General features: G+C 40.1%; 1 protein-coding gene across 2 annotated transcripts; it reads left to right on the top strand.

Annotated features, from left to right (window-relative positions):
* The first annotated feature begins 147 nt into the window (after positions 1-147).
* On the top strand, positions 148-22993 carry LOC127633527 (monocarboxylate transporter 12-B). Of its 2 annotated transcripts, none has more exons than XM_052112698.1 (7): positions 148-463; positions 3757-4011; positions 6832-6935; positions 8677-8820; positions 13645-14239; positions 17960-18219; positions 22022-22993. In XM_052112698.1, the coding sequence occupies exons 2-7, from the start codon at positions 3902-3904 to the stop codon at positions 22144-22146; spliced, it is 1338 nt and encodes a 445-aa protein (XP_051968658.1). In that variant the 5' UTR covers positions 148-463; positions 3757-3901; the 3' UTR covers positions 22147-22993. The 2 variants fall into 2 exon arrangements, with proteins under 2 accessions (XP_051968658.1, XP_051968657.1); XM_052112697.1 differs by having other exon boundaries at positions 3754-4011.
* Positions 22994-23672: the final 679 nt, after the last annotated feature.

The raw sequence follows: 23672 nt of genomic DNA, 5'->3' as shown, positions 1-23672 counted from the left end.
ATTGTAGTTACAAAGCACGTTTGTAAACAGAGGCGTTGTTCTTTCACAACTTCAGCTGAGCCAACTCCCAGCAGTACCACAGCCCAGCCTGAAAACGAGAAGGAAACCCTGCAATACATTGGCTACTTGCATAATTCTTTTCACATGTCAGGGGGAGTGGAGACAGAGGTAGATACGTTTCTGCTCGTACGCTGGAACACATTGAAGTGCTGCAAACTTGTTCCCTGCAGAAAGCCGCACGATGATGATGATGATCATGAGCATGTCGCATCTACTGAATTAATTCAATGTGCAGAACTGGACCTGTTCATGTGTCTCTAGGATCGGAACATAGACTTGAATGGAGAATGTTTGGACGATGTCTGCTGTAGATTTATAAAATGGTAGGCTAAGTCAGCCGGGTTTGTCGCTTTCAGAAGTTTAACATGTGAGCAATCAACAAGTGAACGTACGCGTTCCAATGGTAAATATGTTCATATTCAAAGAAACAGCACACCATAACATTTTCCCTGTTTTATTATAATTATTATCAGCTTATTATCATTAACTATTTCTGCCGTCTAAGTCACTGTCGCCTTAAGTGTCGTTCACACCGAACTTGTTTTAGTGTCTATCTGCGCTTTTCCCTCGTTTTCCTTTGTAAACATGCGCTAGACGGACGTCTTGGTGTTTTTCGCGGCGCGTTTTTAGTCGCCTGATCAAGTTTTTGAACTTCAACTTTTGAAAACGCGTCTCGGGACACCTGCGATCTGTTCTGTTCGTGGCGTTGCCTTGTTTTTGTAGCGCAAGAAAGCGTTCGGTCTGAACGGCCACATAAGAGTCAAACTGTTGTTACATTTTTTAACATTTAACAGGGTAGAACATATTTGACTGTTAGGCAAATTAATTAAAAAAAATATTTAATACACACTTGTGCTAAATTAAATAACAGGCTATATATACTGTAATAGTTAAATTATTGAATGAATTAAGAAAACAAACATCAGAAATGTCCTCGTATGGCCGTTACTCAGCAAGACTATTGGTTGAGGTCTTTGCACTCTTTTACATTACATATCTGAAGGGAACCACAGCAATTCAATAAAGCAATTCTTGCAAGTCCTTGCATGTCAAAGATCAGGTTTGAGACACCACACATTGACAAGGCATACTTTAAATAGCTGTAGAGAAAAACAATTCTTTGAAATCAACTGGTGGCACAATTATACAATTGTTAAATATTAATTTGAAAGAAGTCTGTTAATTTGTTGTCTATTTTTCATGCTGCAGGAAAGCAATGTGTAATCCCACAGAGAAGTTGTGCCAGCACAGACAATATCTAGACTAAGAGACTCATAAACTACAATTGCAGTTGCATAATAAGGGGGGGAAGCTGGCTTCATCTTATCCTGTACATTGTGTACCAGGCATATTGCACATGGCCAAATTTAATTATTATTAGTGCCTCACTGATTTAGTTATTCCACATTAGTGTCACTGACAAGGGTGGAAAGAGAACTAAAAATCATACTCAAGTAGAAGTACTGTTACTTCCCAAAAATGTAGTGTGAGTAGATTAAAAGAGTAGCTCATTTAAAAGTACTCATGAGTAGTGAGTATTGAGTACCGAGCTGCAAAACATATGCCCCATTATAATGAACAATGTATGCCAACTTTAAAAATGCTACATTAATCTGATTCCAAAAAATAAAAGGGAGACATGATAATAGATATGCAAAGATTAAAAAGTTATTTTCAATACACTGATCACCATTTTAAATCATAATGTATGGAAAAAATTACATTAAAATCAGTTTATGTGTAGGGTCTAAATTTCCCTTAATGCTGACAGAGCATTATTATTGTGCATAAAACATGTTCAAATGTTGCAAGGCCGTGTAAGGAATGCAAAAAAAATGCTAAATAAGCGGATCACTTGGCACATTATGTCCTGCACAATAGAGGAGGTAGAGCAGACATGGAAAAAATTGTTTGGTACAGGGGCTACATCACACTTAAAAAGAATAATTTACATAAAAATGAAAATTCTCTCATCATTTAATCATCATCATGCCATCCTGAATGTGTATGACTTTCTTCTGCAGAACACAAATTAAGATTTTTAGAAGAACATCTCAGCTCTTTTGGTGAAAAAGTGAAAGTGAATAGATGCTAAAATATTGGAGCTCCTCAAATCACATAAATCAGCATAAAATATAGTCTAATCCATGTGACTCAAGTGGTTTAATCCATTCAGAAGCGATATGATAGATGTGGTGAGAAACAGAGCAATATTAAATTACTTTGTTACTATTAATTCTCCTCCCTGCTCAGTCAATCTCCACTTTCACTTTCTTCTTGTGTTTTTGGTGATTCACATTCTTCATGCATATCCCCACCTACTGGGTAGAGAGAAGAATTTCTAGCAAAAATTGACTTAAATATTGATCTGTTTCTCATCCACACCTATCATATCATATCATACCTGACAGATAAACATCTAGATCATTTTATTGCCCGGCCCTATTGATAATATTGCATTAATCTCTCACAGCAGCCCAATAATCTCAGTGATGGGTAGTTAAATTACAGGCTACGTTATGAACACACAAAATCTAGTACACAGAAATATGAAATTTACCTCGATATGTTTCTTCAAATTAGAGGCAGGATTAGTGCTTATATGTATCTTGAGCAAGATAAACTCACATGACACAGTCAAATAATTGGCCATTTTTAACTGTGAAAAGCCCTTTCAGTTGCTGCTGTGATGTTCAGCTGTAAACTGTGCTTGAGGCATTCGCCAAATTTGGCACCAGATCTGCAGCTGCCGTTCAAGTTTTTACATGTGATTTTATTTGAAGGGAGTCATGAGACTCTCCCTAGCCAATCATGTTGATAGATAAAAATAAAATCAGGACAGGGAAGTAGAGAACACAGATGGTGGGAAAATAGCTCAGTAAAAGTACAGTTACAACACTTAAAATGTACTCAAGTAAAAGTATTAAAAAAAATGTAACTACTTAAAAAAAGTACAATTCTTGGGAAAAAACTTTTGTTAAATACAGTAATGTTAGTATTTGTAATTCGTTACTTTACACCCCTGGTCACTGATTTCAATAGATTGTGATTTAGAAGTAACCTCAGCTTACTGCAGCTGCTGTTTTCTGCAAATGTAAAAAGAGATCACATTAACATGACCGCAGAATTGAATCACAGATTTTTAAGGGGATAAAGATGAAAGACGAGGGTTCCTAAAGCCTTCCAAAATAGGGTCGAGCAACATGGTTGTTAATAACTATTGTCAGGATTGTCAATATGTACTGTAGAATATGAAAACTGGCTGATATTTAGAAACAGCAATTCAGTGAAACTGTTTTACTCAAATTATTATTAATATTAAGATTTATGCATTTCAATTTTGTTTCAAAATTGAGTCATCTTTAATAAAAAAAATATTAAATGCATTATTTACAAATTTCATTTCATTAAACATTACACAATTAAATTTAAATGTGTAAATCTTATAAATAGGTAAAAAAAAGTTTTTTTTTAGGTTCTCTGGCAATCATTTGAAAGAACATTTCACTGTGAATCATTTGCTAGGCTCACTGTTTTCATGGACTTCCCACATTAGAACATCAAACCTGGACGATGTCACATTTTCTGAGGACACTTAAAAAAGACATGCATCACACGTCCTGCCTGTTAATAATTTTAGCTGAGCTTGTTACATATTCCTGGTTGTTTTGCGGTGTGTGATCTTGTGCTCAGCAGAGTCACTGGCTGGGCCTCACATCTGCAGAAGGAATTCCGTGAGCATTGAGAGTGGCGCCAGAGACGAGTAACGTGTGTTTGGGACTGGCTGCATGGCTTTTGGAGTTTTGGAGGGGAGATATTAGCAGTGGGAAGGACATATTCCATGGCTCAGGAAAAGAAGAAAGGAGGGGTCCTTCCTCCAGATGGAGGGTGGGGATGGATGATCGTAGCTGGCTGCTTTGTGGTCACTGTTTGCACTCGAGCTGTCACAAGGTAAATGAGGTCATGCTGTATATACCTGTATAAAACAAGAAGACAATTGCATAGGATGTTATTTAAGATATATTAGTGATTTTATTTTCAGCTGTGAAGAAAAACCTTTGACAGGTTACTAGTCAAAAGCTGAAGAATATTTTGTTAATAATAATAATATCACTTATACACTCTATCCTTAAAGTGTTAGGATTTGTTCCACATATAGGTTTAACCTGATATATAGTACATACTCTTTTAAATAAGTACAATACATGATGAACAACAAAATGCTATATTTAGTTCATTCCACATTCAGAATTACTTAGAATGAGTCATTGGTTCACAAAGTGACAAGAGCTATCTGTTGTTTCTGCAACAGTCTTTCAGGTCAGGTTACATTTGACTGACTGGTAAACAACCAATAGACCTTTACCCATGAAGCCATCATGGATGCAGATAACACGTTGTTGTTTTACGACCACTGGCTAGTTATTACTACTCATTGAATATTTGTTTATATCAGGTAGAAATAGTTCCTTAAGGTAACAATTGCAGGTCACCACTTTTTACAGTGAGGTTAACATGTTTGTTGTATAAATATTTGTCATTGTAAGTGTCGTTTGTTATTATGATATAGTTACATTTGTATCTAGTATAGATTAAATAATTATTTCTTATACTGTAAGTTATTATGTATTTAATATCTTGTGCGATGATATTACCATATGGCGGTTGGTTGCATCACCATAAAGCAGGAAGTCCACCCTCGCCCAAGCTGACTGGCTTGTCATTCAAATTGAAGCACTATAATTATGTAATAAGGAGATTTAGATTTATGGGCACATTCCCTGTCATGCAAGGTGTGAAACGTGAGAACCTGTGGAAAAGATCTGCGAAGCTGCTGCTGATGTATTATACAAAAGACAAGAGGACTGACACACGAGACGAGCGGACTGGTGATAACACAACAGCTCTGTCATGTGGCCTCTCACCTCTGAAACAAGGACTCTTTTGACCATTTCTTAAGTCTTGTAGAGATAAGTGGTAATAATCAACATGAAGAGTAACAGATGATTAAACCTCTTAAAGAGCTTAAAGGGCAACCAGTGGTATTCAGGTGGCCTTCTTTATCTTAAGGATATTCTCTTGTCTCTCCTTAAAGGGATATGACCCCTAAATGGGAAATTCTGTCAACAATCCAAACCCCAATGACTTTTTTCTTCTGTGGAACACAATAGGAAATGTGAGACCACATCCACACTAATCCATTTTCAGTTTCCTAAAGGAAAACGGTGTTCTAGTGGGCAAACTTAGGTAAATTAATGCATTTTCAAATTAAAATACATTAGTGTGGATGTTTACTGACTGCAGGCTGATCATACTTTGAATTTGGCAACAGGAGGACAAAAGTTGTGATGCTAAAATCTGTCTCCACTCACCAAAATCTGAAACCACTGCCCCCAGTGGCCGTAACTGGAAGTGTTGTTGAGGTGAAATATCCACAGTGTATAACCAAAAGAGAATTTATATTTATGTAGCAGGGCGGGGCCGGGTCATGATTCTACACACCCGGTCCCTTATCAGGATAATCAAGAGTCCGAGAGGGATAAAGGCTGACTGCGGACGATGGTGCGGGAGAGAGAGATAGTTTACGGGCATGTCCGTCATGTGTGTGGTTTATCATTAAAATATTATTTATATTGCCAAGCTGGTTCTAGCCTCCTCCTTCCCATTGAACTGCATTACAATTTAGTTGTAAATGACAAAATACTGTCAACAGGAATGCATATTTTATTTACCCTACACCCTAACCCAAACCCTAAATCTAACCATCAGTGGAGTAAAAATTAATTTTAGAGCAAAAATGAACTATCAGAAGCACCGCATGGAAAGTGAACACATTGGAATTGATACAAAATGTCTGATTGGTGACGCCACTTGTCAGTAATTGTCAGTAATTCATTAGAATGAGATCGATACATGGTACATGAGCATTCGGAAGCAGCACGTTGATTTCCCTTGTGATCATTTTGCTGACTGCCTCAGTCACCATTCACTTTCATTGTGTGAAAAAAAAGAGCTGCTTCAACATTCTTCAAAACTCTTTGGAACAAATCTTTGGAGGTTGATTAAATTATAAAACTTTTGGGGCAAACTAACCCTGTAACCCCTTAAAAAGTTCTTAACAACTTTGCATTTGCATGTTATAAGACCTAGAGTGAGATTGTCCCCTCTGAAGACTTGGCAAACCATCATGAGCAATATATTCAGTGTTTTCACACTGATTGTATAATGGTTGGATGAAGGACATTTCCTTTGATGGCTGACTCCCAGACACGTCTGTCTGTGGCCAATGATGGAAGACGTGTGAGTTACTGGTTGCCCACATTGAGGGCTGTGACCTGGCTGCCCTGTCTCAGCATTTCATATCTAAACTGTCTCGATCTGCATGGCTATACATTACTAATGCCTATGAATGGAACTCGGGCATAGTGCCTCTTGAAATCTTCAACCTCAGCATTGGACTTTAAAGCATGTTGTTATTCTGAATTATCACAGTATGTTTACATTTACATTTACATTTATGCATTTGGCAGACGCTTTTATCCAAAGCGACTTACAGAGCCCTTATTACAGGGACAATCCCCCCGGAGCAACCTGGAATTAAGTGCCTTGCTCAAGGACACAATGGTGGTGGCTGTGGGGATCGAACCAGCAACCTTCTGATTTAGACCACTACACCACCACCACTCCTATGTTCCTTAAAACACATGCAATTTGTGCATTCTGTTTGAGTGTATCTTTTGTCAGAGTTGTGATGTCTCTTCTCTTTTCCAGATGCATCTCCATATTCTTCATTGAATTTCAAACGCACTTTGCAAGAGATTACACTGGGACGGCGTGGATTCATTCATTAGTGGACTGCACAACCATGCTTTGTGGTATGTAATAATCATACTGCATTCACATAAAGGCATAGTGCATTTACATGTCCAACAAAACACTGAGAACTAACAAAAATCACTGCATTTTGAAATGGTAGGATTTTCCTCCACTCCTCAGGAAGATCAAATTATAAACAGATATGCACACATAGATGATCCAGCCAGAATGCCGGTAAAGGCGAGCAAATTTGGACTAATCTGCAAAAATCTAGATGTGCCAATCAGGTTTTGTTTAAACCGTTTATGAGCTTTTCCTGATAAAAAAAAAAAAAAACACAGTTTAATGCATTTACATGACCCAACATGCTATTAAGCATAATAACCATGTTTAACATTACACATGTAAATGCAATCACAGTTGAACTTAAAAGCCATCTTTTATGACTTCAGACAATAGTATGATACCAACATGATGAAATCGACATATTGCTTCTGCCGAACTACTGACAAGCACAAATCCACATCAGATGTTGCTGCTGTCGATTCATACGCGATCACTTTTCCCTCTAGTACAACTGATAGCACGTTGCGTGAGCAATCTCTTAGATAGGGGTTCTAGTCCCATGGAAAACCAGGAAGTAATCACATTCACATAAAATATGGTGAGCACAACACAGATGTTGCATTTTCGTTCTAAAATAATATTATGTTCAGCATGCTTTTCCTGCTTTATGGCATTTTATTTTGTGATTCTTTTGAAGAAATTTCGAACTGTGGTATTAGGGCAACAAAATAAATGGTACATTCACATTCTTGAGAATGAGAGCTTTCATTTGATATATGATTTGTCATGCGAAAGACTTTTGTATTCATATTAATTTTTGTATCCCATTACATCTAGGTGGCACTAATTTGTGATGCAAAAGATTTCAGGCCTTATTTTGTTATTTTGTGTAACATAAATGCAAAAATGATCATGTTCTTTGAAAAATTCTGATTCTAAGCTTTCAAACGATACCTAATATGTCTGACCTATGTATACAGGGACTTTAACATTGTATGTATTTTATGTAAACATTTTTCACTATAGAGTTAAAGGAGTTAAAATTTTGACCTAATGTCACTAAATTCACTGACTCTTGCTTGAAAAAAAGATGTAGATACTTTTTGACACTAAATACACCTCTACTAGCTGAATTCTGTTTTCTACATTGGTCACACATGTTTTACTTAAGAAGCAGAATAACTTTTTTCCATCCGAGACAATACTGTTGCATAAGACACTAGGAAGACCTGTAGCCTGTGGGAGGCTCAAAACTTCCTCCTGAAGTCAGCAACATACAGCGCACATCTTGAGAGGACACACCAGTGTCGCAAGCCTGACCTAAAACAACAGGCCTGTTTGCTTTCATTGTACCCAGTGCTGTCTGTTGATGGTAGAATCAATGTAAAATAAGACATTGCTAAGCAATGGCCATCTTTAGGCTGACTAGTAAACAAAAGATGTAAGAAAAGGTGTTATTACATAAAGCCATTCAATAGTTCCCACAACATGTTCCTTTTTATCACTAGGCTGAAATGTTTGTGGGGCCATCAGCAGAGGTCTTTGGAAGCACATAGTTGCAATTCATGTTGATCTCATGACACAATGAGAGAGAGCAGCCTTGTCCATCATAGATGTTCTAATTATTGTTCTACTTTTAGACTGATATTGAGCTCTGATGTTATTATTATTATTTTTATTACTGTTCCGTATGACTTGCTCAACATGCATGTTTATGTACATGTTATTTTGCAGCTCCACTTGGAACCCTGATCGGGAATCGGTTGTCATGTCGCATAGCTGTAATACTAGGAGGATTCCTGGCCTCCATAGGACTAGTTCTCAGCTCCTTTGCCACCAGTCTGGAATATCTTTACCTTACCCTGGGAGTGTTAACTGGTAAGACTTCTAAACATAAAACACTGACCTACAGACCCATTTACTCCACTTGGTGTTTGGAAGCAATTGGCCTACACTGAAAAAAAAAAACAAGAAAAGAAAGAAAGAAATAAAATATGCAGTTGTTAGCAAATTCTGTCATAATTCACTCACCATCATGGCCCGTATGACTTTCTATCTTCCGTAGAACATGAAAGGAGATTTCACCCACAAATGATAATCTCTCATCATTTGCTCACCTGGTCTCAAACACATATTACTTTCTTCGGCAGAACACAAACAAAGATATGCTTCTTACTGCTTCTTCAGATGATCTTACGTGGATTCTTATCACAAAATTCACCATAATTCATTCTATCTATGTAATACTCTAAATCATCATTGAGTGGTTAAAACAGTTTAGACCACGGGTGTGTTGAATGCTTGATTCTGCTCTTTCTTAGGTGTATTTTCAAGTAAGCGCACATCTATGAAGTTGTTCCAGATCTTGACCGCATAACGGTTCCATATCACTCCGCCAAGTTAACTGAAATAATGAAAAAGTTATTGGCTAGCCTACAGTCCACCACAGGATACAGATCAAACAACAAACAAAGATCAAACATCAACCAAATAAAAAAAATAGTGATGTCCAGTTTGTGAACGAATCATTATTTTGAACCAATTCTTTTTAGTGAATGAGTTGAACAGTTCACAAATTCGGACTGAATCGTTTGAAACAATTTGCATCTTGGTCAACACTGATCCACAAGTTACTCTATCTTAACCTGCCTCTCGGATGTGCCTGACACTCTAAATCAAAATGAGCCGATAACCAGGTGTAATATGATCCTAGTGATATCTGCTTTTGCAATTAACAGCTCCAACTAGTTCACAAATCGGACTGAATGCTTAGGTCACAACAGTTCTCAAGTCAACGGTACACTCAGGGCCGGCCCAAGACTTTATGGGGCCCTAAGCAGAATTAGATTTGGGGGCCCCTTGGTGCCGCCAATATGATTGAATATTGTCAATGCTTGTTTATTCACACACTATAAATCTATCACACCCCTTATCAATTTTATTAGTTGTAGCTGTGTTGCTTACAACATACCAATGTCTGCCTGGCATGATTTTACCCTTCTATGGTTTTAATTGTAACAGTAGCACACCTATATTTACCCAATCTTGTTATCCCTCTGTTACCAGTTTTGTGGACTTCCTAGAGAACAATTTGCAGCAGAAGCTGTAGACAGTATCATTTCTTTTTGAATAAGTGAGCCAGCTCCACTTACATTATTTCCCTATTAATTTATTTTCTGTAGGTGTTTTCAGGGAATGTTAAGTTTTCCTTTACAGGCAGTGGCCCTCTGCTTACCAGATCAGTCCTTTCTGAGTCGGACAGGATAGATGACAACTCCGCTGGGTCAACTGGAGGAGCTGCTGATCCATGGTGTAGGCTGGAAGTTGCTAAGGGGGTAGATGTGACATCGATCCCAATGACCACAGAAGTAGAAGGACCTATATGGAAATTACATTAATAATTTTAATTAGAAATATTAATCTCAGGATATTCTACAGTAAACTGAGCAAATACAAAGGCTGCTGTGCTATTAACTTGCCACATCCGCTGAGGTTGAAACAGACATGGAAGGAACAGTAGGATCAGTGGATGCACTTGATGAAAGATATATAAAATAATAAAAGCTAGCCATGTTAGATGTCATATTAGAAGGTAATGCAACTGTCTGTCAAAAACAAAGGCATGGTTTATCCATATAAATATATTGATCTGGGATTGAAAAATCATTATCAGCTGTAGCACTGGCACTTGGGGCAGGTGGCGTTGGTTGTGCCCCACCTCCAAAATATTTCAACAGTGCTCCTAGGGAAGTTTCATAAGAGTACATATTTGACAGAACAGAATGTTATTTTCTCAACACAAACTATTATACACAGCAGCAAGTCATCTCTTAATCTATAACAGCTAACTGAGGCATAATGATATTGGGATATGATAGCAAAGACCCCGAAATGGTAGACTAATGTAAATAATGTTAAGTTGTTATCAGTACCAAGTTTATGGAACAGAAGCTTATTTTTATTACAAAAAATATATACCCAGGAAAGTTATTTTTACACAGAAGGCAAAAACTTTAATCTAAAACTAGCTAAGTAATATGTTGTACTATAATATATTAAGATGTCAAGGCTATTTATGGATGTTTACTCAAACTTTACTAAAAAGGAAGATATGCTACATAGGCCATGTTAACTAACTAGCCAGCTAATGTTAGCTCGTAACATAGCCTAGCTACAACATACCTTTATCTTGCTGTTTTTCTCTTCCTCTGTTTTCTTCTTTTTCCTTTTCTCTGCACCAGAGGGATATGTCCTTTTTTATGACACTGCTGTTTTGCTGTCTGAATGTGCTTGCATCCAGCAGCCCGTTAACATAATATTGCGTTTTTGTATAATTACCATTGTCCATTGACATTGTATACCACAAAAACAAAAAACAAAATCAAGCTGTCATTTAATGTGCTCTTGGGGGCCCCCTGGTGGTCATGGGGCCCTAAGCAGCCGCTTAGTTCGCTTATGCCTTGGGCCGGCTTTGGGTACACTGAACTGAGAATCACCTCTTTCAGAGGTGTCCGACATACTTAGAACCGATGAGCTGCTGACATTGAGCATGAATTTGTGATGAGCTGGATCATGGTTTCTGTAGAAATGTTGAAAAAAAGAGATGATTAAGACTATTTTAATCACTTTTTATGCTTTAAACATGTGTAGAACATACACATTTGTATATCAGTGTCAGTATTGAGTGCTTTAAATGCAAAACTTTAATGTAGGATGTATTGTAAATTCACTGAATGAAACACAATGATGACAATAAACACACTTTTCATTCTAACTTAATTAAATAAAATGTTATAATCAGCAATATACCCTTACATATGGCGTTATTGAATATGTTTGTACGTGTATTCTACAACGCTGGCGCATTAACATTATATATAGTGACGTCATTACGTGATGACATAAATTAACTGGTGAATTGTTTTTTTTTAACCAGTTAATTGAAACGAACCATCTGAAAGAACCGGTTCGTGGAAAAGAATCAGACTTCCCATCACTACAAACAAAATTTTCCAGAAATAACTTTTAATATTTATGGCATGAGAATTTCAACAACTGGGTGGCAGCTGAATTGGACAGTCCAGATGAAAAACATTAAAAACAAAAGAGAACATCAAGTTAGCCGGCAACAGCAAACGACATAAAACAATCAACAATAAACAGCTAGACAGGCTTGAGGGCGAAAAACACGAGTTTGGGCAGTAAATGTTTTTAACGATTGGCTTTAAGCCAAAAATAATTCCTTGGAAGAGGTGGAGAGAGAGGGGGCAAACGTCCTGAATACCCAGCTGCAAGCTTCTATGACGCAGCGAGTACAGAGTATCAGTAGGCCTACAGTGTCAAGTTTTCTCTCCCTAATAGCTGGACTGAACCGTTATATTTATAAATATAACATCATTGGCAAACGGAATTTAAATCATCCAAAGATGTATTCAGGGCCGTCCTCATAATGCAGGGCCGGCCCAAGACTTTATGGGGCCCTAAGCAGAATTAGATTTGGGGGCCCCTTGGTGCCGCCAATATGATTGAATATTGTCAATGCTTGTTTATTCACACACTATAAATCTATCACACCCCTTATCAATTTTATTAGTTGTAGCTGTGTTGCTTACAACATACCAATGTCTGCCTGGCATGATTTTACCCTTCTATGGTTTTAATTGTAACAGTAGCACACCTATATTTACCCAATCTTGTTATCCCTCTGTTACCAGTTTTGTGGACTTTGTTGGCTTTTTGTGGTTTTTTGTTTTTTGATTATGACATAATGCAAAAACAAAAAACCACAAAAAGCCAACAAAGACTGCTACCGAGGATTCATCATTTCCAATCCAGTTGACCCCCTTTTCCCAGTTAAAAGTTTCAAAAGTACATCACAAAATGCCTGCCTGATGCCACACCCTTCTACCTTCATCCATTGAGAGTCCCACGGTAGGAGCTTGACAGGAGAGTACATCTTGGTTACTGTCGTAACCTCCTTTCCCTCATGGAGGGAAGCTTCTAGCTTTAGTTGCCTCACGGAAAACTGGGCAGTGCGCAAATAGGGCATTTAATGAAAATGACCAAGCGGAAATGTGTTTAAAACATTGAGGGATAAAACAATTAAAATCTTAAGTGATATTCAATGATAGACTGACAAAACATTGTGTAAAATTCAATGAAAGTGAATGGTGACTGAGATTGTCAGTCTCTACATTCTGCATAATATTTAATCTTGTGTTCCATGGAGGAAAGTAATAGGGGTTTGGAATAAAATTAAGGTGAGTAAATTATGACAGAATAAAAATGTTTGGTGAACTAAGGAGCTTGTGGCAGGGCTGAGGGTGGGGGCGGGTCGTGATCATACACACCCGGTCCCTTATCAGGCTACTCAAGCCTCCGAGAGGGATAACGGCAGACTGCAGAGGATTGTGCGGGAGAGAGAGATAGTTTACGGACATGTCCGTCATATGTGTGTTTGTTGTCTTTTAAGTTTATCATTAAAATACAATTTATATCGTAAAGCCGGTTCTCGCCTCCTCCTTTCCATTGAATACGTTACAGAGCTATTGCTACTATTTGGTCTTATTAATTATATTTTTGACTATATTAAAACCAGTTAATTTAGATGTTACCATATTAATTAAATTCAGTGTTAAAAACGGATGGTATGTTTACAGTTTTATTTTAACCCCTCAGAATAAGTTTTCCTCCTTTTTTTAGGTCTTGGCTTCGCTCTTTGTTATACTCCGGCTATTGCCATGGTTGGAGTGTATTTCTGTGAGAGGAAGGCTTTGGCCTATGGCATTGCCATGTCTGGCAGTGGCATTGGGACCTTCGTCCTAGCCCCTGTAGTGCAGCTGCTAATTGAGCACTACTCATGGCGGGGGGCCCTCCTCATTCTGGGGGGCTTTGTGTCTAACCTGTGTGTATGTGGAGCTCTGTTACGGCCCATCATTCTAAAGGAAGAGGAGGCCTGTCCTCTTCCTGTGGACTCAGAGTGTGGTTATGATGTCAAACTTCCAGTGGTAAACGGTATCCATACGGTGATGACTGCTGGCGACAAATTAAAAGTGGACACCAAACAACGCTGCCTTCAGTCCATGCAGGAATACAGCTTCCTGCTCATGCCTGACTTTCTGGTGCTGGCTGGCTCCTTCTTTCTCCTGGCTAGTGGCTGCAGCCTGCCATTTGTGTATCTAGTACCATACGCACTGGATGTAGGTGTCAGTCATCACCATGCTGCTTTCCTAATGTCCATATTAGGAGTCATTGACATCGTTGGGAACATCACATTTGGCTGGCTTACTGACAGGAGGTATGTTGTTTTGTGCAATGTGATAGTGTAAAATTATAGTCAAAAACAGAAACAACCTCTTTGAGCTACTTCTCTTTAAAGATAATTACTCTATTAATCTATTACTCTAATTATTCTACACTGCAATGTTTTTTTTTTTTCTTATTCATTATTTTTGTCTTATATTCCAGTAAAATATAATATAAATATCTATAATCATCCTTAAAACAAGATACATATACATGTGAAGTACAAAGACATAAGATATTACAGGAATATTCCGGAAATTTAATATTACAGGAATATTCCGGATTTTGTTCAAGTTAAGCTCACTCTGCAATTTTGACATGATATTGATTAACACAACATTCATTTCAGCTTGTTCCTTTCTTTTCTTTAAGAAAAAACCCTGGAAAAATCTGGGTTACAGTGAGGCACTTACTTTTTAGTTATTGGGGTCAATTGATAAACATACTCATTGTTTCAAAAGTACGGCCACAAGACTTAAACAATATGCATGCAAACATGATTTCAATGTGATTTAGCCTCCTAAAAATACTAACCTTTTCTGTGTAGTTATAACCAATATTACAACTTCATTGCATTGATGCAATGCCATTAACCCTAAAGCGATCGTAGAAACGACAATGTAAACAACTTTACAGCTCAAATAACATGTTTTGACAGAATAAGTATTGTAAGTGCTTCTATAAAACGATAAGCTTCATGTTTCTGCCTTTACACCTTCCAAAGATTGGTCCCATTCACTTCCATTGTTAGTGTCTATGTTTACATGCACTAATTTTCATCAATCTGAATAAATTCAATCTGATTGCAGATTCCGAATGTACCGAATGTTTATATATCCCCTAAACTTTGCAATCCGATACAAATATTAGTTTACAGGTGCATTACATGTGTTCCGAACCAAACTTCTGCCCATGCGAAGAGCGTCAGTCATTGCGTTCTGAAGAAGCAGAGAAAATGAGAATGGCACCAAAGTCTGTAATTGCTGTTTTTGCTTTGTAGAAATATATATGCCAGAAAAGCTTTCTTCTTATGCTACTCACTCTTCTCATCAAATGAAGATATAGAAGCAGCATCTAATAGCTTACACTGTCTGACTTAACCATGTATTTGCCTCATGCCAATTCCTCCTCCAATATAACCGCAGACATCTCTGGATGTGAGTATGAAGTAAATACAGGTGGATGAGAGTTGTCCTTAAAGGAGTTTACAGATGTGGAATGGTAACAAAATAATAGGGACTTTAAGCAACATCTGCGGGTGGCACACTATGCAAAAATCACTAAGCAATAATGATGGTGGAACGGAACATTTAATCATTCAAGAAAAAAAAGGTAAGCTATATAAAAAAGCAAGAGAAGGGATGCTTGCAGTGTTAAATAACTGTCAGAGGAAGAGTTTTACTCTTGTATGAAATAAATAGCCTACGTCAAAACCTAAAAAGCCTATTATTATTTGTCTTTCAAAGACTATAACTGCGTGTGTAATTTAACATAAGTTTTGAGCAGGATGTTTAGGCTATTTACCATGTTAACTGTGCAAAATCTCATGTAAAACATAATCTTACATTTACTGTCCTAATCTGTCACGTATGATCGACTGTCACTATGGCAAAGAAGAATTGCTTTAGAAATGATGGTTTCGATGTCAGAAAGTGAGTGAAGTCGTGAACACGTAATGGAACACAGAACGCTGGAACCGCACCTGCTGCATAAAGTCCATATTAAAGCTGCGTTCACACTGTCAGTGACAAAATGACCTCATCTCATTCATTTTCAATGAGAGCTGGCGACTTCTGGCAACAACAGTGACCCGTTGGTGACCGGATGTGGGCGTGTCCAGCGACGTGACAAAGTTGAGAAATGTTTAAGTTTATGCAAATGAAGAGTTACTTTCGGGAGCGACAGCCAGTACGAGAGAAGATGGTAGAGCTCACGTGATCCTTCTCTCTCTCAGCTTCTGCAGTGACGGAAAGATGAGGAAGGGCTACTCTCCATACACACCACTAGCGACCTAACCGCCTGCCACTGGCAACATGTAGCGACAAAGTAGTTGGCAGAGTGAACGCAGCTTAAGAATGACACAGTGTTATTTTTTTGCTTTATATAGGCCTATGTCATGAACATACAGTATGTGCCCTGCAGAATATTCAGTGCGAGTCTGCATATCCTTTATAATGCGTTTTGTGATTGCTTTGTATAACTTAGGTTCCCACGAGGAGTAGCTATCATGTATAATCATAGGCACTACAGAGGGTACGTACAGACATCTGCATAATACAACCTTATATCTAGGGGGGGTCCAGGGGTGTGCTCAACCCAGGAGATTTTTTTTGCAAAAACACCAAAGCAATAATTTCTGGTGACTTTGAGAGAAGCATTTTTTTTTTTCTCGAGTATAAGTAGCGTTCATGTAACTATTGGCTAAAGGCATTTCTTTTGCCGCCAAAACACATCCAGTTTGAACAGCCCCTTGTTCACATGACACATCACTAGCTAAAGTTTCTCAAAGATACATCTCAAAAAGTCAGTCTTTTGTTTTAGTTGACTGTAAGTAAAATTACACTGTATCCAGCGCTGTATTTGTAAATATCCCGATACTGTTTTACTGTGTTAGAAACGCTCCAAATGATTCAGTGAGTGAGCGCTCTGGACAAACTGTACTGAATCACGAAATATAGACCATATTTGCAAGCCTGTTTAGCCAATTTTCTGAAAAGAACCAACTCAAATTAATTATTAATTTGCAAATTGGGCATTGATAGTTATTTTATACAGGCAACAGAAATAGAGACACATTTCATGATTGGTGAAATATTCTGAGAGCAAACGTTTCTCAGGTCAATTGGAGCACTCATGATACACACTTAGAATACAATTGAGAAAGTAGTCAGAATCAAATGTTTACATGCATTTTTTTTTTTTTTTTTTATCTGATTATTTTAGGTCAACACCACCCCCTTCAATCAGATTGAAATTCAATTCAGATCCAGCTCAATCTGATAATTTTTTGTGTTAAAGTAGCTTTTCAATCCAATTGAGCTCTCAATCAGATTCAAAACAGATTATTTGGTTGCATGTAAATGTGGCTAGTCTGTAACCCCAGTGTTTGCTTTTTTTAAATAAAAGGTTGATCATTAATTTTTTTTTTTTTTTTTTGTAATCAGAATTATGTCAGAAGTGCTGTTGGTTGATCTTAATGTATTGATCCCGGAGAAATAAAAAAAAAAAAATGAAATAAACAATGCTTTTGCTTAAACAAAATTTGCCGGTGGGCTAGGAATAAGAAAAAGAATTCAGTGGAAAAATAAGTTTATTTTTATATCCTCATGAGCAAATAGGTTTTTCCTTGTTTTAAGCATGAATATTACAGATTTTTTTTTTTGTAATTTCACTAAAACAAGGGTTAATGTCTTTTCGCTTCTTGTAAATGTATCTTAGTTACTGGTAAAACAAGACAAATGTACTGATTAAGAAAATTGTTTTTTCTTAATGTAACCTCCAATATTGTAATAAACAGCTGTCAGCATAGAATGAGAATAGAAAACATTAAATTTTGTGTGTTTTAATTTACAAGTTTGTACTTGTCATGGTTTTCCCCCAAGGATTGAGAGGTCAAAAATCTAAAAAAAAAAAACTATTCAGGATTAAGAAAACAAAGAATGTTGATAGTGTTTCTGATTATGCTGACTAACCCTTTCTGTATCTCTTCTAGATGCCTAAAGAAGTATAGGAATATATGCTACATGCTTGCAGTGGGAATGGAGGGACTATGTTGTCTGTTTACCCCACTTTTACACACATTTATCTTGCTGGTCCCCTTTTCTGTGCTCTACGGGTACTTTGATGGAGCCTATGTTGCCCTTATTCCTGTGGTGACATCAGATGTTGTAGGGACAACTTACCTTTCTTCTGCTCTCGGGATTGTTTACTTCCTTCATGCTGTTCCCTATCTGGTCAGTCCACCCATTGGAGGTGAGAACCACACAATTCTGAGACTAACTTTGTGAAGAAATTTTTTTAAATTAGTTGTAGATAGATGTATTAGTTTCATAACAAGTGCAAAGCTGTTTATTTATACACAATAAGAGTCAAAAATATTGTCTGTATGGTAATTCGAGGCATGCTAAAAATGCAGTACATAGACATTGTGTTAAGAATAACCCAGACTATACTTTTAATAAAGAACTATTAGCCACAGTTGTCACTTTTACAGGACATGTGCATTATAAAAGTAGGCCATTAAATGGTTTTACAGGAAAGAGTTGTTAACAATTAATATATAGAGACACATTAACCAATCAAACCTTTTCACCACACTGAAAAATGTCTAGGTTACTGTTGTAATCTCCGTTCCCTGATGGAGGGAACGAGACGTTGTGTCAAAGAAGCGACACTAGGGGTCTCTCTTGTGAGCCTTGAGTATCTCTGAACTTGAGAAAAGGCCAATGAGAAATTGGCAGAGAGAATTTGCATGTCCCGCCCTCGGGACATGCAAAGCCTGAGGAGCCAACAATGAGGTTCGGCCGGAACAGTGGCTCGATTCAGCGACGTGGTTGGGAGGACACAATGTCTTGTTTCCTCCATCAGGGAACAGAGGTTACAACAGTAACCTAGACGTTCCCCGTCTGTCGCTCACTTCGACGTTGTGTCGAAGAAGCGACACTAGGGGTCCAATTTTAATCACGCGATTGCATTTTAAGACACAGGTGCGGGCAGGCAGTTGCGTGCCAAAACGACAGGCCGTGTCAGACTGTACGTACCGTTCCCCAACCGCACATAATATCATCATAACCTTCTGGTTCCCTACACCCCGTTATGGGGGGAACAAGGCGACGTGCCAAGCATGGGAGCAAGCCGCGCCAGCCGCACCTTTTCTCTCTCTATGTTTCTCGCATAGAGTTCAAGCGGCTGGGGCCATCTTAACGCTATCACACGCATCGGGGAAGGCGTTCTTTCCCAATTCCTTTTCTTTCAGGGGAGAAAGACCCTGCAGAGACCACACCTGCCCAGGCTGGGTGAGATTAAGAGTGGTGGAATACATCACATGGGATTTTAGGTCACATGTGGAGAATGGCACGGTGGTAGATCCTACCTCATTGGGAGGGAGGACTGCCCAAGGGAGATGCGGGTCAGCTCGCAAGGGGACCGTACCGCGGAAAATACACACAGGGGGACAAGTCCACACTTGGGCCCGACCTGTGGAGGACCTATTCCAGTACAGAGTAATTTGAGTACTCCTAGTGGGTCTGGTCAAGGAATTCCTCCGCTGAATTTGCAGACCAGAGGGCTAGAGAGGAGTCATCTAGGGAGCCAAGTTAGTGGGATCTCCTGGGATAAGAGTGCATGATATAACCCGCTGCACTGCATATGTCTGCTATGGCCAGTGTCCACGAGGATGCCACACTTTTCATCAAGTGTGCTCGAACCTGCAAGGGGATGAGCACGGCCTGGGTGTGATAGGCCAATGCTATGGCGTCAACCACCCAGTGGGAAAGCCTCTGTTTGGAGACAGCGTTCCCTTTCTGCTGTCCACCAAAGCAGAAAAAGAGCTGCTCAGAACGTCTAAAGCTCTGCGTGCGGTCCAAATAGATATGCAAAGCCGGATACCGGACACAGCAACAAATGGGCTGGGTCTGCTTCCTCCCGGGGCAGCGCTTGCAGGTTCACTACCTGGTCTCTGAAGGGAGTCGGAGGAACCTTGGGCACGTAGCCCCATTGGTTGATCGCGTCTATGACAGCAGGTGGTAGGCCAGCTAGATCTTCCACATCCCGTCCAGGGGCCAGACATGGAGGTTCCAGGGGTCTGGGCATGGATGCCAGAGGGTGCACCTTCCCTGAGAGAGAAGGTCCTTCCTCAGGGGAATTCGCCAGGGATGGGCTGTCGCGAGGAGCACGAGATTTTGAATGGGACTTTGTGCAAGTCCCGGTTGAAAACTCGCAAGTCCAAGATCGGTCGTAAGCTGCCGCCTTTCTTGGGTACAATGAAGGGCTTTAGAAACCCTTCTTCATCTCGGCTGGAGGGACAGGCTCTATCACGTCTTTGAGGAAGAGAGTCACGATTTCCGCACGCAGGGACTTGGCGTCTTCGCCACTTGCACTTTTGGGGGCGGAGGCTTGGCAAACTGAATTGCATAACTGAGTCGGATGGTCCTGGCCAGCCAGCATGACGGATTGGGAAGTGAAAGCCACACATCCAAGCTCCGTGCTAGGGGCACTAAGGGGACAATCATTTTTGACATACCCGGCGGGGCTTCACAGTGGGGCGGAGCAGGTAATATGGAGTCGGGAGGCAAAAGCGCGTCCCGAGGCTCTGGTGCTGAGGGAAGACTCGAAGCACTTACCTTAATCCGCACACCCGGCAGGGGGCAGGATAGTGACTTAGGAGGAAGTCCCATGGAGGTGCCGGCCGGGGGGAAACAGTCGTGGGTCTGGAGGCGGGAGGTCCGCGTCCGATGTGCCGGTACTGTTGAGGGTGCCGTGAGAACAGCATTTGCGGGCCAGATGACCCAGAGAAAGAGGAAATTGCTCCTTTGTGGGTACTTCGGGCTGCGGCAAAGAAAACAAACTGAACTGAGGATTCTCCTCCCAGTACTCCACCGGGGTACGGAGTGGTCTGCTTACCAGCTCCGGAGAAAATGTCTTGATCTCTGGGTCATCCGTCTCAGGAACGCTTGGGAGCCTTCCGGGTCCTGGAGGGTATGCTTCCTGTGGGGTGCTCGATGCTGGGGCTGATAGCTGGGCCCAGGTTGAGGCGGAGCTCCATGTTTTATGGAAGCCGCAGGAGGATGTCCTCAGCGTGCAGACGGAGCACGGCCCGTGCTGGTGGCGCGACGGGGCATGATATGAGAGATGGCCTCCGTCTGCTTCTTCACCGCTGAGAACTGCTGGGCGAAGTCCTCGACGGTGTCGCCGAAGAGACCGAACTGGGAGACAGGGGCGTTGAGGAAGCGTGCTTTGTCCACGTCCCGCATCTCGTCCAGGTTCAGCCACATATGTCATTCCTGAACCAGGGGCATGGTCATCGCCTGCCGAGTGTCCACGCTGTGACCTTCGTGGCCCTGAGGGCGAGGTCAGTCTCTGAGCGCAGTTCCTGCAACACGTCAGGAGTTTTTAGGAAGGGACTGCAACGTTGCCATGGTAAGGTTCTCGCAGTGAGAACATGAACCATCCACAAACACTGCCTCGGTGTAATCATGGCCCAGACACACAAGGCAGCGCCTGCGACTGCCAGGAGCGGAGAGAACTCGACCATATCCAGGAACTACACAGGAGCATTGAATGTCCTGAAAATGACGTTCAACGCCGCTGTGTATTGCTCTTTTAGAGAATCAAACTCTTTTACATTATTCTCTTTTAGATAGCGCTGTCGAAGCACCCAGGGGCAAAGCTGCACTGCCGTGCAGAGAAGGAGACAGCCGCTGATATGCACCGTAGATCCAACAGCATACGCTCTTAGAGATGAGGTGAACAGTTTTGTGAATCGCAGCTCACTGCTCACACAACCGGTCGGCTCCGAAGAAAATTTCTGAATGAACAGATGCATTTCCCTCCATTTATACCCGTATGTCTGGGGGCGGGACATGCAAATTCTGTCTGCCAATTTCTCATTGGCCTTTTCTCAAGTTCAGAGATGTGCGAGGTTCTCAAGAGAGACCCCTAGTGTCGCTTCTTCGACACAATGTCGAAGTGAGTGACAGACGGGGAACTGATATTCTATACTACAAAGACTGCATTCAAATGACAAAATGTAATCAACTCTGATTTTGTTTCTTAGGTTGGTTGGTAGACACCACAGGGACATACACAGCGACATTCTTTTTGAGTGGCTTTGCCCAGATTGCCAGTTCTCTCCTGATGTTCTCAGTCACCATCATTCGCTATTGCCAGAGAAACCAATAGAACAGGCTGAGTAAAGACCCAAAAAGTGAGCCATGTAAAGGCAAACAAGTGGATTATTATACTCCAAAAAATAAAGACTTGATGATAATTATCCCAGCCACATTGTAGCATTGCGCAGGGGCGGTTTTGCTGTTTAATTAACAGCAAAAGCTGTTTGTGTGTAAAAATGCTTGTGCCTTTTTACTGTTTCTCTGTTAAAAGCATTTCATTCTCATCTACAATGGCAAGTTTTACAAAGGAGAGGCTAAGCTGATGCACACTGCATCAAGATTTATGTTTTAATTATTTTCTCCATGTTTCTCATACCTCATGTGTCAACAAGGAGTGTGTTTTCCTTTTGTAAATATGTCTGTTTTCATGTGGACCACAGAATTATGGAATTGTACTCCAGTTGGAGTAGGTGCTGTTTTAAGTCAGGAGAGGGCAGTGTTGATCCCTAGACTTCTGAGCAGCCTGGGTTGGATGGAAGGAAAGCAAATCCACCCCTACTCTGTAAATGGTTTGTTGTGTGAAATTATTGCTCAAAAATAATATGTACATATGTATGTATAAGCATCTTATATCCATGAATGGTACCATTACCAATTAAAAAAAGAGTTCTTTGTATCTCCAAAACGATCTTGACAGGTCGAAAAGTTTATTTGTAAATATAAAAGGAGGAACCTCTATGTTCCCTATCAAAAAGCTACACTTTGCTGCTGTGCTGATTTAGCGCTTTGGTAATGTCATTAGGAGTGACCAGCTGTGAATATGTGTGCAACACGTCAATGAAATTGACTAAATGTATAGCCTCTGCCAGTGACATCATCAGGATGCGCCGGTAAAATAAATAGATGCGCCACAGTTGCATCGTCAGATCTTTTGTCTTCAGATCATTCCGTGTTGTGCTTCTTGACTGTCTGAACTTTCTACTTTCCTCTGTTAGGAGTTAGAATTCTTAGGCAGTGCGCATGTGAAGCATTCACCTGTACCTTCCCGATACCCCCACGAAACCTTTCCATTCCTGCCGTCTCTAGTGTTTCGGGAGTTAGAGGTTTCCAGCAAAATGTTGGGTGTTCTGTTGCTTCCTGCCTTAGTCCAGGACGTGGAATACTCAACATCCCCTCAACAGGAAGTGTCAAAATTGATTCCCATCTCAGAGAACCTGGCAGTGTGGAAGCTACTGCCAGGTGTTTCTATGAAATTCTGCCACAACACAGGAAGTTCCTGAGGTTCGCTTTCGGGGGGCGAAGCTTTCCAATATCGGGTTCTTCCATATGAAATGCATGGATACAGCACTGGCTCCTTTGCGACTCCGGGGCATCCGCATTCTGATTTATATAGACGACTGGCTGATACTAGCACACTCACAAGAACTGGCTTTTCAGCACAGGGATATCATCTTATCTCATCTGGTTTCTCTGGGTCTGAGACTCAACTTCAAAAAGAGCGTTCGCTCTTCTACTCAGGAAATTACCTAACTGGGGGTTGTATGGAATTCGATCATGATGCAGGTACAATTGTCTCCCGCTCGAATTGTGTCCATT

This window comes from Xyrauchen texanus, chromosome 40, assembly GCF_025860055.1.
Source record: "Xyrauchen texanus isolate HMW12.3.18 chromosome 40, RBS_HiC_50CHRs, whole genome shotgun sequence".
NCBI lineage: Eukaryota > Metazoa > Chordata > Actinopteri > Cypriniformes > Catostomidae > Xyrauchen > Xyrauchen texanus.
This window is presented reverse-complemented; position numbering and strand designations above follow the sequence as displayed.